Source organism: Acipenser ruthenus, chromosome 29, assembly GCF_902713425.1.
Source record: "Acipenser ruthenus chromosome 29, fAciRut3.2 maternal haplotype, whole genome shotgun sequence".
NCBI classification, from domain to species: domain Eukaryota; kingdom Metazoa; phylum Chordata; class Actinopteri; order Acipenseriformes; family Acipenseridae; genus Acipenser; species Acipenser ruthenus.
The window spans coordinates 16,262,828-16,281,952 of NC_081217.1; the positions used below are offsets into that span (position 1 = coordinate 16,262,828).

The 19,125-nt window shown below is 42.2% G+C and overlaps 1 protein-coding gene across 5 annotated transcripts in view; it reads left to right on the top strand.

Annotated features, from left to right (window-relative positions):
* Nucleotides 1-10,557, top strand: part of LOC117432008 (kinesin-like protein KIF21B) — a 67,175-nt gene extending 56,618 nt beyond the window's left edge. For 3 of the 5 annotated variants that reach the window (XM_034053378.3, XM_059003781.1, XM_034053387.3), the window contains 2 exons: nucleotides 3,322-3,469; nucleotides 4,789-10,557. In XM_034053378.3, coding sequence (XP_033909269.3) covers nucleotides 3,322-3,421 — 100 coding nt within the window. In that variant the 3' untranslated portion in view covers nucleotides 3,422-3,469; nucleotides 4,789-10,557. The remainder of the gene's footprint in view (nucleotides 1-3,321; nucleotides 3,470-4,788) is intronic. The other 2 variants (XM_059003782.1, XM_059003783.1) reach the window with 1 other exon arrangement.
* The last annotated feature ends 8,568 nt before the right edge of the window (nucleotides 10,558-19,125 follow it).

Genomic DNA, 19,125 nt, shown 5'->3' on the forward strand with positions numbered 1-19,125 from the left:
AGTCTAAAATAACAAACAGACAGTTACAACAGACACTAACACAGACAGGATTTTCAGCACAATACACACATTCTAACCATTTACCAAGGAACAGATTACTTTGCTAGAACCCTATTTTATACCCTCCCTCATGATCCCTTCGTTAACGAGCGCATCCCCTTCTCCAATCCGCAGATGCCACGCCGTTTCCCGTCCGGGTCATTGAGTTCGGGTACCGTAACTCCGTCCTTTTTCTAGCTGGCCGACTTCCACCTACCCACAGGAATAAATTGTCATGCCTTTTAGTCCAGGGTACTCTGTTCCCTTTAACTAGTGCCCTCACAGGTTGGGAGGGATATCTAAAACCAAGCGTCATTCAATCTCTGTCACAGTGAGCAGGAGAGTTTTGAAAATAATCCTGAACTTTACAGGTAGCTAGTGCAGCTGGGCAAGACGGGGAGTGATGTGATCACATTTTTTTACATCTGGTAAGGGTCCTGGCAGCGGCATTCTTTACTAGCTGCAGTCGGTTTATGGTGCGAGCCGGGAGACCACCATATAGAGAGTTGCAGTAGTCGAGTCGAGAGGAGACAAATGCATGACAAAGTATCTCTGCATCCGGGAGGGAAAGGTAGGGACGGACTTTGGAGATGTTCCGAAGATGGTAGAAGGAAGATTTGACCATGGAGGAGATTTGGGCATCAAAGGAGAGGTTGCTGTCAAGAAGTACACCAAGGCTTCGTACTGCGGGGGAAGGCAGCAGCAGACAGTTTCTGTGGTTCAGGGCAGCTATATTTAGATTCTTAAGTTGAGTTTTAGATCCTACTAGAAGGAGTTCAGATTTGCTATTGTTCAGCTGAAGAAAATTGGCAGATATTGAAGAGAAGTGGCCCAAGAACAGATCCTTGGGAGACACCACAAGTGACTGGGTTTGCAAAACCATGCATGCAGCATAGAAAACAGACTGCATGCGTCTGGATAGGTAAGAGGACATCCAGGAGAGACAGGTTCTAGAGATTCCAGCATACTTCTGAAGGCGGTCAAGAAGAATGCCATGATCTGTGGTGTCAAAAGTGGCTGTTAGGTCAAGGAGGACAAACACAGAGGGAGCAGCAGCATTAGCATTGAGCAGGAGATCATTCACAATCCGGAGCAGAGCAGTTTCAGTACTGTGATGCAGCCGGAAACCAGACTGTAGAGATTCAAGCAAATTTTTGTCCGTGAGATGTTTCATCAGTTACAACCCTTTCGAGAGTTTTTGAGAGCAAAGGGAGATTGGAGATGGGACGGAAATTAGATAAGTCAGCCAGGTCTAGGGAGGTTTTTTGGAGTACCGGCGTAACTCAGGCAAGCTTAAGGGAAGCAGGAACCGAGCCAGAGTCCAGGGACAGGTTGAGAGTGTGCATAATGGAGGGAGCAACATCAGAAGCACAGAGATGGACAAGGTTAATTGGCCAGGGGTCCAGGGGGCATGTGGCAGTAGTTGATTTCAACAGTAAGCCGGAAACATCAGCAATGGAGAGAGGAAAGAAGGAGGAGAGGGCAGGAGGGGCAACCGGAGGAGCATCAAGGTGGTCAAGTAGGAGACTGGGTTTGTGGTGGGAGAGTGTAGAATAGATGTTGTCGATTTTGTTCCAAAAGAAAGAGGAGAAATCATGACAGGTAAGAGAGGAGGATGGACGGGAGTTGGATTTGTCAGACATGGAGACATCAAGGCCCCTGGTGATGAGCAGATCCAGGGTGTGTCCTTGGGTGTGAGTGGGGATGTTGACAGATTGAGTAAGTCCAAGACAGTCTAGAATCGTGTTGAAGTCGGTCACTAGGAGGAGGAAGGCAAGTCAACGTGAATGTTGAAGTCACCTAGGAGTAGGATTGTGTCAGTAGAAGTGCAGGCAAGGGAGAGGAATTCTGAAAACTCGGCAATAAAAGCAGTGTTGTTCTTAGGTGGACGGTAGATAACAGCAAGGGTGAGGGACATGGGAGAGGGAAGCTTGATGGCGAGATGCTCAAATGAAGAAAAGGCAGGCAAAGAAAGAACTGAGGAAGTGAGCACAGAATTTGCAGTAACAGCAGTTCCCCCGCCTTGGCCAGTGAGGCGAGGTTTGTCAAAGAGGGAATAGCCCTTGGGGGTGGCTAGATGCAGCGAGTGCATGTCGTCTACAGAGTGCCAGGTTTCAACTAGACAGAGAAGATCAAGATTGGTATCGGTTATAAGCTCGCTGAGAAGCAGAGATTTGTTAGTCAGAGAGCGACAATTGAAAGAAGAGATTTTTAAGTTTGTAGCAGGCAGCGTAGGAGGAGAATAAGGGTATGTGCAGCAGGTACTTACCAGTGTTCATTCTGGGAGTGGAGAACGAGTGAGCCCGCTTTGTCCAGGGGATCCAGATGTTAGGTGTCAAGGTAGGAATGAGGCCTCTAGTAGCCGTTGTCCTCGCTCGGACTGCCACAGCTCAGACTGCCCTTGGATGTGTTGCCCTTAGGCTGGCGCTTAGAACGGCTGGCGTTCTAAGACACTGATTGCCAATTTATACTATCCTGTCAGCCTGGAGCCGTATACTTAACACTAAATTTGCAGCAACCTCACAATTCAACACACCCCAAGTATTATACTGTAAACCAGTCCTGACAGTCTTGCAAACTCTTCAGCCCCCAGATCTCATCAGAGCACATTCAGATCGGAAGTGGAGACTTGAACACTTGGGAAAACCGTCAAAAGCTAACAACTTGAATGAATGAGAATGAAAATGGGAGGAAATCAGTTGTGGTTTCAGACTGAACGTGTTTAGCATAGGCCTCTACTGCACTTGTTTAACCAGATCTCTGATCTGCAGTGGTGCTACCACGATGGGGGCAGGAGAAACCAATTAGACTCCAGAAACTGTTTTTGACTGTATTTAGATTCTCTAATTACCTTCATCCTTTAATACCACTGCTGAATCCCCTCCCCCAGATTCATCTAAATGTTTCAAATCTAATACCAGATTAGTGAACCTGTAGAGCTGATTAAAAGCAGGAACATTTTTGCAAAGAAGCCCCCTTGTGTTACTGTGACACCAGGTTTTGAGATTTCTTTTTAATCTCGCTTTTACTTCTGACTTTTAACCTGCCGTTGTGGCACCTCAGCAGAGAAGTGCATCCTCCTGTCGCTTTGAGGCTGAGCACGCTGTGCCGGGAGGCTGTCTGTGGTTTTCAGGTTCCAGAGTCTTTCTAGTTTCCTCTACTAACCTATCTTTCTCTCTCCCTCGCTCTCTTGCTGTCTCTATCTGTCTTTCTGTCTCTCTGTCTCTCTCTCTCTCGCTCTCTCTCTCTCTCTCTCGTCCTCTCTCTCTCTTGGTGCTCCAGTGACTGTCGGGTAAAGTTATGGAATTATGTTCCTGGCCTCACTCCCTGCCTCCCTCGCCGGGTCCTAGCCATCAAGGCCCGGGCTACCACCCTGCCCTGAGTCGCCTCCTCCTCCTCTGTCCCTGCTTCTCTACTCTGCTGCTCTGCGGTACAGTCCCCCTCTCTCTGCATGCCTCTTTACCCTGGAGCTCACTAACGACAAATCCAGCTGGGACCTGGGCTAGTTTATATTTACCATGAAATTTATTTTAATTTAATTTAATTTAATTTAATTTAATTTAATTTTATTTTATTTGAAAGATGATAATTATGATAGGTCAACAGTATTGGTTCATAATCCTTCATTGTTAGTCCTTTTTTTATAATGATTGAAATAGATATATTTAAATATATGTGTGTGTGTGTGTGTTAAGACCCCAAGCTGAAATACGACCCCTTCGGGAACACCACAATCTTGTCGTGTTTGGCTTGGGGTTGTGCTGCGAATGACCCCACCACGATGCAGAAAATTCTCTTTACCCGAAGCCAATCTGAAAAAGAAGGTCCGATACTAAAAGATCCGACAGTACCTTCATGTCAAAGTGAGACTACTTTGAATTACCAATATGAGTTTTCATCCCTTCATGTAAAAGTGAGACTACTTTGAATTATTCTCCAGGTAGCCCCAAATATGTCAAACTAGGCTACTTTGGAAATAAAAAAGCAACCCAAAAACCATTAATACGGTAATAAATACAATGCATGCCTATACTTTTAAATAAAATTACAAACCTTCATATTTATTTATTTATTTATTAATATTGTGTGAAACAGAAGATGATCCTGGTATGAGGAGAATTGAAAGCTAACTTACTTTAAGAAAGGAACGTACTGTATTGTATTTAGCGTATGTTCATCCTCGGCTTTAAACACTCAATTACGTAAAAAAAACCCTGAACTGTACAATTCTACTCATAGACCATGTTTATTTAGTTTTATCTCTTCATGTAAAAGATAGACTAGTTGGAGTTATTCTCTAGGGTCCTAGTTGTGTAGCCCCACCTATTTTGATAAATGTCTTTATTTACATTTCAAAAGTACTTAGCGGATAGGTAAAGTGAATCTTCTGCATCACGATGGGGGTCGTTTACAAGGCAACCCCAGGCTGAACACGAAAAGATTTTGGGGTTCTAAAAATGTAATTTAACCCCAAGCCAATGGGGTCGACAGGAGCATGCACTGATGAGTTCTGAATGCTGTCCTTCATGTACACTGTACTGCATGCACACACACTGTACTGATTTATCCTCTGCTCTTCCTTGTAATAATCGTCAGAACCCTCAATGGTGCATTTATAACAGGTTTTATAAATGGATTCTAAGGGACCCTTTCTCATTAGGAGTTTTATGTACAGGTGCTCCTCAAATCACTGGCTGACTGGCGAATGGGATTCTCTCTCTCTCTCCCCTTTTCCTTTTCCTTTTCTAGTGATCTGAGCGTGAAGATCTGGCGTGCGAGAGTCGGGAAGGTTAGCTGATTTGCTCCCGTGGTGGAGGAGTGCAGGACTCACCGGGACACAGACTCTCTGTGCAGCTCCAGCAGGGTGCAGTATCCACCTCATCTTGCTTCTCACAGTGGCACTTTGATCAATCAACTACTTGAAACTGAACATTGCTGCTTTTGATGTTGCAAGGCCCATCCTGTTGCCTCTGGAGTACAAACAAGCGGACAGGGTGAGGGGAGGGGCTTGGCGCTTGCGCTGTAATGGTGAGGAAAGCTTCAATTAGATTGTGAAGCTGTGTGTCTGGTTTACAGGACAGTGTGCCTGCTGTGAGTGCCCGTCCTCCTTGCAGCAGGAGGAGGTTAATACTGCCTTCGGAATGCATCAGTGCCAACCTAAGAGTGTCGTTTCTTGGATGCTTCTTGAACAGTGGTCAAAAATACAGACGGACATTCTTTCAGAGGCAAAGACACTCACACTGAGAAGTGGAAATCCTTTTAGAAGAATCTGTATGCTTTAAAGGTGCCCATGCTGGCTTCATAGAATAGATGAAAGGGCTGTTTCAAAAGCAACAGGAAGTCTGGGTTTTGTGTGATCCCACTCTTAAAGGGACAATGTCCCAAAACATGCTTTTAAATAGTATTTTTTTGCAAGCTTTTAGCCTGCCTGTTGAGCTCACATAGTGTCCTTCCCAAGGACCCCTGTAGCAGCTCCTGGTTTATAATTAATATTTAATCCTGGGGCTGAAGGCAGGCAGGTTTCAAAGAGGAATGAAGATTGTGTCTCTCCAGCTGAACACCCCTTAAGGGAATGGAAGGAATGCGTCTTTCTTTTTGAAGGGGGCACAGAAGACTAAACTAATAGACATGCTCGTGGTCACTGGACTGTTGTCATGGTACATTTCAATGAGCTGTCATTTTGAAATCAGCTTCACCTGACCTTTTGGTGCCTACAAACATTGTATATTAAAGGGTACCTGTAGTGGCAGTGAATATAGAATCATTTCAATAGAAAACATGTGGCTGAAAACTTCTGACACATTGTGAAGCACCTGCTCCGCCAATTTACGATATAAAAGCAATAAGACAACGTTCAGCTTCTCTGTATTGGGGCTCTCATAGGCACACGGATATGACGTTGGGTCGTTGATGTCCCTATTTCAGAACACTGATAGTCTATAGCTGCAGCTAACACAATTATTTGCGACGGCATTTATCCGATTTATTATGGATGAAAAAAAGTCCAATAGAAGGGTACTTATATGAAGCGTTGAGGTCTGACTACCCCAGTTTAACTTTGTCAGGCAGTGATAGTGAATATTCAGACATGGATAACAAGGAGTCTGCAACCAGCCTAATCTGAGACAACTGAACCAAGAATGCTCCACATACTTCATGCACTTGTTGTAAATGTGTCAATTATTTTTATACAAAACCTCCATACCATGCACATCTAAAGTAAAATCACTCTAGATTTGCCTACACAGAACAAAGCACTCTGTACTGTAAGTGGTCGAGATACATTTATTACACTATGTAACACAATTTTTGTTCCTGGGTAGTAAGTGTTATTTCCTAATTGCTTATGCCTCAAAAGTATAGAAAATGGCTATTATTCCCCACAAACTTTGCTTTTGTGACCAGGACAGTGATATTTTGAAATTTACCTATTTCCAATGAGAAAATGGGCGAATTTGTGTCTTTTCGTTCACATAAAGTCAGAAAAAAACAACATATGAATCCAAATTAACATGTATTTATACTAAAGTAATACAAAAATGACTACAAAAGATTTAGAAGTGAGTAGTTTTTCGAGATTTACGATTATACTGTAAATCACTTTCACAAATCAGCCCCCAAATGTAGTCTCCCATCATGTTCTCGTTATACTGTCCTTGGTAGCGGCGTTCAAAGTCCAGTATATCCTGGTGGAAGCGCTCGCCTTGCTCCTCCGAGTACGCTCCCATGTTCTCCTTGAATTTATCAAGATGAGCATCAAGGATATGGACATTGAGGGACATCCTACAGCCCATTGTGCCGTAGTTCTTCACCAGAGTCTCAACCAGCTCCACATAGTTTTCGGCCTTGTGATGGCCCAGGAAGCCCCGAACCACTGCGACAAAGCTGTTCCAAGCCGCTTTCTCCTTACTAGTGAGCTTCTTGGGGAATTCATTGCACTCCAGGATCTTCTTTATCTGTGGTCCGACGAAGACACCGGCTTTGACCTTTGCCTCAGACAGCTTAGGGAAGAAGTCTTGAAGGTACTTGAAGGCTGCTGACTCCTTATCTAGAGCTCTGACAAATTGTTTCATAAGGCCCAATTTGATGTGCAGTGGTGGCATCAGCACCTTCCGGGGGTCCACCAGTGGCTCCCACTTGACGTTGTTCCTCCCCACAGAGAATTCGGTCCGCTTGGAAGGGTCCACCATGCAGAAGTAGCAGTTGCTTGAGTGGTCAGTGGGTTCCCGCCAAATTCTTGGGATAGCGAACTTCATGGCTCTCTTTTCCCCTCTGTACCATCCTACAAAAATACATTTATTTCACCCATGACTAATGTGTAAGAGATTCTCGCAACATTTTTCATATATGATATATTTTTTCAATAACATTGAAAACTGTAAAACATTTTAAAATTAAAAACTTTTACAATTTTAAAAATTTTAACAAATTTTATAACATAAAATTCCGAGCAACAATTGTCCATCTTACCTTCCAGAGTTTTTTTTGCAGTGCTCGCAGGTGAAATGAGGTGCCCAGGGTTTGTCTTGATCCCCGACAGGCATGCCGAAATATGCCTTGTAGGCCTCACACATCTTAGCAGATGCTTCCACGGAGTACTTTTTCACTCTTGTCTTGATAAATTGGCTGCAGACATAGCAAAATGCATCTGCCGGATGCTTGCAGCCTCTTGATGCCATCTCAGAAAAATGCAGATATGTATCCACTTAGGCAGCTGGAACTAAACTGAACTGGAGGGCTTAAGGCCCCTGTATTTATACTACTATTTATATTACTGGAAAGTTCTAGAAAGTTCTAAAAGTTACTCCAAGTTTACTCAGCACTGAATCTATCTGGAATGTTCTGGAAAATAGGTACATTTCAAAATATCACTGTCCTGGTTACAAAAGCAAAGTTTGTGGGGAATAATAGCCATTTTCTATACTTTTGAGGCATAAGCAATTAGGAAATAACACTTACTACCCAGGAACCAAAAAAAAAAAAAAATTGTTACACAGTGTTATTATTATTATTATTATTATTATTATACATTCTAGTAGAACTCTCAGAGTTTACAGCCTTGAGGCTACCTAGTAAGAGTATAGGTTTATTATGAGAATGGGAGAGGTACCGGCCAGAAAGAGAAAGGAGGAAACACACAAACAGGCAGATTCAACCTAAAAATACAGGAATTGTAATTAGTGAAAAATTACAAAAAACACTCGTTTCAGTACAATAGACACTAATGAGCAATAATATCACTCCAGCCAGAGTAAAATTGCAGCAGAGAAAATGATCATTTCTAACAGAAAGTAGTGAGAACAGAGAAAACAGCATTGAGAGCCTACTACACACACATGTGAAAACAGCATTGCGAACTTGCGACACACACACGTGAAAACAGCATGCGAGCCTCTACACACACACATGAAAACAGCATGCGAGCCTGCGACACACACACGTGAAAACAGCATTGCGAGCCTGCGACACACACACGTGAAAACAGCATGCGAGCCTCTACACACACACATGAAAACAGCATGCGAGCCTGCGACACACACACGTGAAAACAGCACTGCGAGCCTGCGACACACACACGTGAAAACAGCACTGCGAGCCTGCGACACACACACGTGAAAACAGCATGCGAGCCTCTACACACACACATGAAAACAGCATGCGAGCCACTACACACACACATGAAAACAGCACTGCGAGCCTGCGACACACACACGTGAAAACAGCACTGCGAGCCTGCGACACACACACGTGAAAACAGCATGCGAGCCACTCTACACATACATGTGAAAACAGCACTGCGAGCCTGAGACACACACACGTGAAAACAGCATGCGAGCCACTCTACACATACATGTGAAAACAGCACTGCGATCCTGCGACACACACACATGTGAAAACAGCGAAAAACTGAAGTGTAACAAATTCCAAACTGGAAAACGATAAAGAGAAAGCCGAATACTTCTCTTTTTTCCTAGAATTCATACAAGTGTATTTTTCAAGCTTTTGTAAACTGCTACAACTGATAACAAATAAAGTACATCAAAGTGTGCAATAAAAATCCTGAAATGCTAGTATCTCAGGCTTCTGCTTGTGACATTGTTGCAAAGCATAAAGGCCTTCACCATTCACATTTAACTCTGGAAATACAATAAAAACCCCGTCCAGGTGGCAATTTCTTTTTTTTTTATTTTAGCTGCCACAAGCAGACAATGAACCATAAGGTACTGATCCTCCTCATACTTGAAATCTTTGTTCTTAGTAACACACTGGTGTAACACATTAGCTGTCACATGAACTAAACCCATTGGCTAGGTCAGAGGTATGCAACTCCGGTCCTGAATTGCTGTTCCATTCCAGTTTTAACAGGCTGAATGAAATGGTTGGGTTTTATTGCTTCATCTTATGAATTAATACATGGTTGGAACAAAGACCTGGGCTGGAATTGCAAAGTTTGCTTCCCCCTGGGCTAGATAGTTCTTCAACTCTAAATAAATATTTAACATATTAAATACAATGCCTGTTAAACAGATCGCAGTAGAGAACACAGGCCAGTTAGATTCAATAAGTGTAGCTTTATCATACAACCAGCACTCCAGATAAGCTGTGCAAAGCATTGAGAAAAGATGAATTCCGTATGATATTTAAATGGAATGCGTAACGAATCCGCGCAGCAATTTCACTGCACAGATTGAGTCGCATGTTACCGAGCTTCTTGTACTTCATTAGTTCCCAGCGTCTCAAAGGTCAGTAGAGACTGCCTGGAAATTGCCAGAAACATGTGACCAAAAAGTCAGGATTTTCAGTTAAAACAATCCACTCACTTGCAGTATGTGTTTGTGACTAGTGAACTGAATTTCTGGAAGATAAATCTATATAATATCTACACTGTTCTGTGTTTAAAGAGAGTCGGGTGCTTTATGTTGCTACAGTAAAGTGATCAAGCAGGAATACAATGGTATCATTGCATTAGAAATCTGTATGATGTGCCTGCAGGCTTTTTGTTAAGTATATTCCATCTGCAGCATTGGAATATAAAACATTCGGTTTCTGTGTTTATTTGCTTCATAGCCACATTGTTTGTGGTCAATAAAGCAAATAATAATAATTGTTGTTGTACGGGGGGGGGGGGGGTCATGACAAGTGAGCTCCGACAATTCATTGATCTCCATTGAGTGGCACCGTTAAGAGCTAGAATTGCCAGCAGGACGCCAGGAGAGCATTCACACTGCTGTGGGGCAGAGCCATTGTCACAAACAGCTGATCTCTTACCTTAATGCCTACTCAACAGCAGTGCCAATACATATGTGTGGGTGCTTAGTCAAAATACTAAATAATAATAATTATAATAAAAACTTGAAAGACATGCCGGCAAATGCAGCATTTACTGTACAAGACTTGAATTCTCATTTCAGTATTTTTGTGTTTGTTTAGTGAGCCAGTTATCAGCCAGTACTGTAGAGGGAGCCAGTAGCTTCCCTAACCGAACAACTAAATGTAACCTATATGTAGATATAAGAGCAGTGGATGTGTGTGTTAATGCCATTCCTGTATCTATACATGGAGTCTTTGCTATACTTCAATAGAAAGGTTTGAGTTCTCTTGCTATAGTGGAAGACACATGAGACAGGGTTTGACAGTGGCCAGTACAAACAAGGGACCTGAGCATTGAAGTGTGTGTGCGTGTGTGTGTGTTTCACAGCTGAACTGTGCCATTGCCCAAAGGGTTTGACTTGAAGTTTAGAAACGGACTGTGTGCTTTTCTGCACTGATACCTGCTGTCATGCTCCAATCCCTGTAGTGCATGTTCGATTTTAGATGTGTTTCCAAATGAGGATGTTGCTCTAGTAAATGTCTAGAGGAGATGGTGATGTAACTTTTTACTCCTGAAAGGGCCTGATGCTTGTAACTGTACTCCAGATCAGTTTGAAATATTAACTGGTTGTAAATGTACTTACCGCTACAGCACTCTCTTTTCTTTGTGTAACCCTTTACCTTTCTTGGTTTTGAGAAACCATGTGATCTTGTGACCTTTGCTCTCTGTTGACCCTGGCTGCTTCTAAACTATACCATAAAAACAAGGGGATTCAGCTGAGTAAGAAGCAAGGAGAGACACTGCGATCGCAAACGTCAGGAATAGGGAAGGCAGCTGTTGTTTTTCTTTCGTACTTTTAAATGACAGTAACATTTTACTCTGGCATATTAATACACCTTTTTTACCAGCTTTGTTTAGAGAAATCACTGGTTTTAATAGCTGCTGTCCTGCTATTGCAGTAACATTGATGTATTAAAAAAGCAATCCAGTCTGAATGAAAGCACAGTTTATGGCGCTATTCTTTATTTCTTATGGCACCGCTGTCGGTTTGATTTAGCCCCAGGCCTTCACTCTACAGAGACTGTTCTTTAGTGTAGTGGCACCCTGGTGTTGACTTGTAAAACAGATTAAGTGCTGTGTACTGGTCTCAATAACAGGGTCAAAGGTGTCTTTTATTGCACAGAATTGTTTTAGGAATGTAAATGTTTGTAAAGATGTTTTTTTTTTGTATGTGTGCGTGTGACAGAATGTCTTAAACTGTTCTTTAACATACACAGCTGTAAATATTGTAAAAAAGCTCTATTTAAAAAAGAAGGAAAAAAATGAAAATGTGAAACCTTTTTTCAATGTTCATTGTTGCTGATGTGAAATAAAGCAAGCATCTTGAGTTAACAGAAGTGTGTTCTGCTTATTGGTACAGGATTTAGGGTTGAAGAACTTGAATGTACTGTGCTGTAAAGTGTTTAGGGTGACACCTAGCAGGCTTCAACTAGCAAATATGTCGTGGCTGCCTTATTTCTACATGTTTCACAAAATAATATAAACTACCTGCTCACAAAATTAGATTTTGAGGCGTCCGTGTTTGGACAGTACAGAAATGACCTACAGACAGACAGGAAGTGGCCGGGTATGCCACTGCAGGTGATGTCTTTACAGGGACTCCGGCAAACATGATGAACCTTTCAAACAATGTGAAATCGAGGCTTGGAGTGTAGCTGCAGCTTAACCTGCACAACACCTCGGTGATCCTGTCAGCCTTTTCAACTCCACTGTTTTAGAATGGAGAGGTTTCCTCTACACTAAGGGAAAACTCTCACCTGAGAATGTACAGCAGAGTCTAAGCTCTGGAATATTGAGAGTCTGATTGATGTGTTTTCTATTTGGCTGCTGCTCTAAAAAGGAACAGAATTGTGTTTATTTATTATTATTCATTTTTAAATTGGTTTAACCACAGATAATACATCTGTGTGAACATACCCTGGGGAGGTTGTTAGACTGCATGTGCTGTAGCTCACATACACACCTTATTGTTTAAATTGAAAACAAAGAAAACACCTCTCCTCTTCATTTTCTACAGCCAGACTGTGCTATTGTATACTGCAAAAACAGCCTGCTTGTGTGGTCTGGAGAGTTTCAAGGAAGGGGAGGCACAATTTTGCGCAGAATATATATTTTGAAGGGACACATAGCTTTGAAATCAGTAAGACAAGCAGCTACTAGCCATTTTATTCATTGCAATTCATTTCCATAGCCCTAAACAACGCAGTTTTAATTGCCTAATATATCTACTTGCACCACGGCAGTGTCATCCTGCAGGCATTCCGAACTTGGCTTCTGTAATTCTGTACCAGGCAGTATTGCAATGCTTTACCTCCACGCCAGGCAGGGATTCATGCTTAATAATACACTTTGAAACCATCCACCTCCCTAGTGTGTATGTTCATAGCCGGATTAAATTAGTTAAATACTGTAGCTTCACAATTTACTGTTTTAACATTTGTCGTCCCTTGTTTATGAAACATCAAATTACATGCTGAGAGGGTAATCCTTTTATATCCCTGACTAGGGCCTAAGGGTAGCCATAAGACATTGCAGTGCTTGAATTCCAGACTTCCCCATTAGGGATGCTAAGCCATCTTTTGAGACAGCTTTTTAAAGAGCTGCTTTGTTTTTTGAACGATGGGAGGCCCCGTATGAGTTTACCGTGGTATTTCTGCATGGTATTTTTGCAGTTTTCCCATACTTTTCCCATGGTTATACTGTGCATTTCCCATAGTTTATGCAGGTTTGCCATGTTTATTAATATGCTTTATCATACATTGTGATTTCACTATGCTTTTACTGTGGGAAACGTTTATAATGGTAACTGTATGACTTCTAAAACACTTCCAAGTACACCTTAGGACATAGGTTAGGTTGTATCTTTGCATTATTCTCTTCAAGCAAGTTCACTACTGTGATGAATTGCCCCCACTTGGGTTCGTTGCCCCTTTACAAATTGACCCAGACACAGAAATTGGGGGTTCAGTGCTTCCGCGCACTTTTAATAATACACACAATAAACAAAATACAAAACAAAACAAACACCTAGCTCCTTCGGAGCGCTAACTAAGACTCAGGAACACCCTGTCTATAAGTAGGACGGCTAAGCCGTTTCCCCACCAAACAAAAACTCAACAAATTAAAACCACACAGGTTTGACACAGAACTTAACTTTTGTATGACTGCTCGGAGACAGAGCACACCATCTGCCTCCTTCTACTCAGCAGCCATGAGCAGACTAGCTGCCTCTCTTCTATACCCTGCACCTGGTCCTAATTTAACAATAACTACCAGGTGCAGGGGATCATTAACAATAAAACACTTAACCAATTTCAATCAAACAATTTCAATCAAAAATGTTTCATGCAGGGAGGATTAACCCCCTCCCTGCTGTGTTACACTACACATGAATATAGTTCAGTACTCCAGAATGAATACACTGCATACAAGAGGTTACTGGTATGTAAGACAGAAATGTGCATTACTATTTTTCATTTGGAATTGATTCACCAAAAGCAATACTTGTGCATAGCATTACATCTACAACATTGCAATTATATTGGTGCCAAAATACATATACTGTAGAATGCTTATATTAATTGATACAAAAATCAATGCTAAATGTCGATTCAATTTTCATTATCTAAACAGTTGTAATTTTAAATGCAACTTTTCCCCCAACTCTTACTACAAAACAGCAGGGTTTAACAAAACAGCAAAGTCCTTCTGCAAAAGAACAGCAGGTAACATCACCTGGAAGCTGTAAAAAAACATTGAAACAGGTGCAAACAAAGCAAAGCCTCAGGCAACTGAAGAGAGGGTCTGAACCACATGGATGCATGACAAGAAGCGAGTAAGCATAGAAGCATCTGCATTCTGGGCCTTTATTTCCACTGCTAATGTATGCCCTTCCCTATTAACGCATTCAAATCTCTGAAAAATTGAAAACAAGAAAATCAGTCCTTGGCTCTCTGGCGACTGTTGCTGTCATCAAATCCAGGCTACAGAGTAACTGCATGACTTCCCAGTCACTCGGTATAGTAGAGTATATTTAATAGCACGGCAGCCCCATATAATGATTCTAGTACACATCAGTTTGTCTTCTTTTTCTGTTTGGGGGACGCTTCCTTCTCCTTGTCAGCCCTTTCCTTGGCCTGTTGCAGTTCTTGCCAGGGTAGGCGGTTGTAGGAGAGGAGTGTGATGATGAGGAAGGCTGTCATCCCAGTGTAGCCGCCCAGGATCAGGCAGAGAGGCTGGGCTATCACAAACAGGCAGAACACGTTGATGGAGGCACTGTTGTCCAACAGGAGACGATTCTCCTTGCTTCCCTTCTGAACAGAGAAAAAGTAAACGAGCGCCACAGCTGGGTAAAAGGCCATGTCTGCCATTGTTCTTACCTGCAAGAAACAGAAAGAAAGAAAGAAAGAAAGAAAGAAAGAAAGTTCTGAGGGGCAGCACAGAGCCCTTGCTCTCTTGCAAGAGTGCCAGTGACCTCAACCTTTCATCTCAGGTAAATATTAACTCAGTGATGTTTGTTTAAAGGGGCAAAGTATCTCCTTGGACTGTGTTTTATTGCTGTTGAAAAGGCAATTTGATCAATTCCCCTTGTTGGGTTCTCTTATCAGCTGACTATGCAATACTGAAGTGCTGCAAGAAATGTCCCCCCCCCCTTAAAAATTGATATTGAATGTCAAAGCTTTGTATGAATGTGTTTTTTAGACAATCGTTTAAGAATAGAAACCAACCAACAACGGTCACAGAGCCTTTCGTGAAAAACAAGCTTTATTTTATAATCCAAACAGACTGCTAATAAGACACATACAGTTACAGGGTTTAAGGTACGCTATGGGAAATCACATAATCCAAGTCACTCCCTGCAGCAAAATCAGCACGGATATTATTCATTTATTTATTTCTTAGCAGTTGCCCTTATACAGGTCGACTTACAATTGTTATAAAATATCACAGTAGAAAGTATCACATTACAAAATATCACATTGTAAAGTATCACAGTTCAGAATATCACATTGCAGAGTATCACATTACAGATAAGAACAGTTGCAAAGTACAATAAAATCAGTAGCAAAAGATCAAATTCAAATAAGAGCACAATAGAGAATACAGTAAATAATTACATGTAAGAGCGGGTTAGACTGAGAGCAGTTAACTTATATTAAAACTATTTGCTTATACGAGTAAAGTCCAGTATGAGCATGTAGTGAATACGATGAATGGATGAGAATGATTTCAAATAAGAGCAATTACAAAAACCGTGAATATGGATACCTATAAGAGTAAAGTAAAAAACAAGATACAGGAAGTAGCTATAATTAAGAGCAGTAGTTGAATACAGCAAGGTATGGAGCAGTTCAGTGCAAGTACAAGATGATGCAACTACTGGTACAGTTTGGTGCCATATAGTTCAGTATAGTCGAGAGTTGTGAGGTTTACAGATGCTGTCTGAACAGGTGTGTCATGAGGAGGCGTGGTCAGGGACTGAGTTGTCCTGATATCCGTGGGTAGGTCGTTCCACCACTGAGGGGCAAGGGTGGAGAAGAAGCGGGCTCTGAAGGCGGGGGAGCGGGGGGGGGGGGGGTACAGCTAATCTGCCGGTGGGGGTGGAGGAGTGGAGAGGGCTTAGGGAGAAATGATAGTCTGGAGATAGGAGGGAGCAGAAAGGTCAAGACAGCGATAGGTGAGTACATGTGTTTTGAATTGGATGCGAGCAGCGATAGGGAGCCAGTGCAGAGAGCGGAGCAGCAGTGTAGCATGGGAGAAACGAGGAAGGGAAAAGACAAGGCGAGCAGCAGAGTTTTGGATGAGCTGGAGCGGACGGATGGCAGAGGCAGGGAGGCTGACCAGGAGGGAGTTCCAGTAATCAAGGTGGCACCGTACCAGGGCCTGAACCAGGAGCTGTTAGCTGTTGGAGTAGTCGGTGTGGAAGGGGCAAATGCTGCTTATGTTGCTGAGGAAGAAGCGACAGCAGCGTGCCAGAGTAGAGATGTGCTGAGAGTAAGAGAGGGAGGGGTCGAGGGCATTTTGGTGGATGAGGAGGGAGGAGGGAAAATAATGTGAGCTGCTTCACTTTTACACAGTCACTCCCAGGTAGGAAATAAGAAAGACAACGTGATGCCTTTAGTAAATTCTATCTTGTTTTTCCAACATTTCCATTTTGGTGAGGATGTCGGAGGAAATTCTCATTTGTTTGAAGAGCTTCTTTTGTTTTTCCCAGCTCTTGCCACACTGGCGGCCCACAAGCATTCCTTCCTGTGCACGAAGGTGGCCTCTGACAGCCTGTTATCTCTTTAGGCAGAGATAACAGCAGCTGCTGGTTCTGGAGTGTGGGTGCTTCTCTCAAAGCTTTTCAGTCTTCTGTTGAGATAGCTGTAACCCGTTCAGGCCCACTGCCCTGTTCACAGTACAGGATCTGTGTGACAGGCCTCCGCTCAGTACAGTAGGTCAGTGTACACTGATTCAGCTCAGATAGTCTGCGCTGGAGTTCGCTGGTTCAGGAGACTTGTTCCCTTTAAAAAAATAACACACGTTACTGTAAAGTTCTAAAGTCGTAATACATTTCCTATACACCTTGATTGTGATTTCAAAACCTGCTGGGTGTCCAGTAATAGGCTTGTAGGTATTTATTCCAATTCTTATAGAAAGTCACCAGCTGTTGCTGGAATTGTCTAGTTAATTTCTAATCAGTTTTACCGTAAAAATAGTTTTACTTACAGTAAATGTTCTCCTTTTGGTGAGCTTTGTTTCTTTTAAAATCTGCCACAGCTCACATCTGCATTAATGCCCTGACCTACTCACACATTATCAATCAAAGCTGTGGGGCCTGTTGGAAATAATATATGTTTCTGGGCCATTAAAAGCTTTAATGTACTGATGTGATAAGAAGAGGTGTAAACAGGAGCTCTTTTTAGTTGATTCCCAAAAAAAGTTACCAAGTCAACCACAAATCTTTCCTTTGTGCCTTTCTTACTCGTAAATCCCAAATGGCACGTTTACTTGCTACAGTGGACCTCGGTGATCACCCTGTCTCTAATAACACATCAGATATGTGCCTCCTTCTGTATCTTGTTAGCTCTTCAAACCTTGGTGCAGTACATACTGTAGCAATGTACATACTCCGACAAAACACACATTTCCATTACTGGGGAATGTGTCTGAGGCACAGTGCCAGCCTTGTGGACCAAGGACTATTGAATTATATGATACTCAAGCATATGATACTGCTCTAATGGAACTATAAATACAAAACACAAATGTGGGAACATTAGGAAAGGAGGACACACAGTTCATCTCTCTTTCTCTCTCTATTAGTTGTTCAGCTCATTTCTAAATGGCAGCTTTAATAAAACAAAGCATATCGCCCCGCAGTGGTGGAATGACCTTCCTACAGATGTCAGGACTGCCCAGTCCCTGACCACCTTCCGGTGCCTCCTCAAGTCACACCTCTTCAGACAACACCTGTAAAACTCAACTCTTCCCTTTTTGACAATATAGCACTCTGCCTTTAATGCACTTTAACTTGCACTTATCTGCTCCCTATTTTACTGTATTTAATCCTGCACTTAACCCAATCTGTAGTATTTTGTATTTCACCTGCACTCATATCTAACCCTGATGTAACTATCAGCACTGTTATCTGCTCTTGAACTGCCCCGATAACAAATCGTACTGTATTTTGTATCTTGCTCTTAATTGTTCTGTAATTCTTGATATGTATTTTTTGTATACAACTGTAAGTCACCCTGGGTAAGGGCGTCTGCTAATAAATAAATAAATAAATAAATAAATAAATAAATAAATAAATAAATAATAATAATAATAATAATAATAATAATAATAATAATAATACACTGCCACTGCCTGGTCACTTGATTAAGACCTGTATTAAATATCGTGTTGGGCCTCTGTTGTGTTTGCCCTGATCACAGACTTCACGCAGGGTGTCATTGTGCCTCACTATCATGCCTCTTTGGAATGCTGTTAGGTCTTTGCCTTTCCAACTTTCTGGTAGACTGTTTGCAGTTGTGCTGCTCCAACAGCATCATAGTGCTACAGGAACCACGTTACATTGCCAGCCTGTTTGGCATCTTTAATTAAGAGCGATGCCCAATCCAGTCGGGTTGACATGTCCTAATGAAGTGGCCAGGCAGTGCATGTTTGTGCACTGGACACAGAAACCATTGGCAGACCCAAGAGAATTTCAGATCAATGTTTGTGTGCTGCAGTCTCATTACATCCCCATACAGCAGGTGTGTATAAAGTGTAGCACTTGGCTTGGCTTGGTCTACTGACATACAACATGCTTCCTTTATAGTTAGATTGTAAATATGAAGTGGGGTGGTTTGGTTGCTAAGACTTAGCAGTAAAGGTAGCCGTTTCAAGAATCAATACACGGGGAAAGCAGAACACTTAGCCAAGGATTACATAGAAATAAACGTGCTGCTATTCTTACAGTGGCTTTTAAGTACTGCTAATTAACTAAAATGGGTGATAACATAAAATCATTCTTTTATTGCAGTGATTTCGTGTGCGTGTGTTTGTTTTTTGGGTGCTCACGCATTAGGAAAGTGTCTCCACAATTCAATTGTAATCCTCTCATTCCCATTCCCAATTGTCAGAAAGTTTCTGAAATCTAAATGCACACCCGTGGGCTTAGGGAAATAGTGTGTTAGTCTTAATAGTCTTTTGACAGCCAAGCTCCAAATGATTTATCTGGC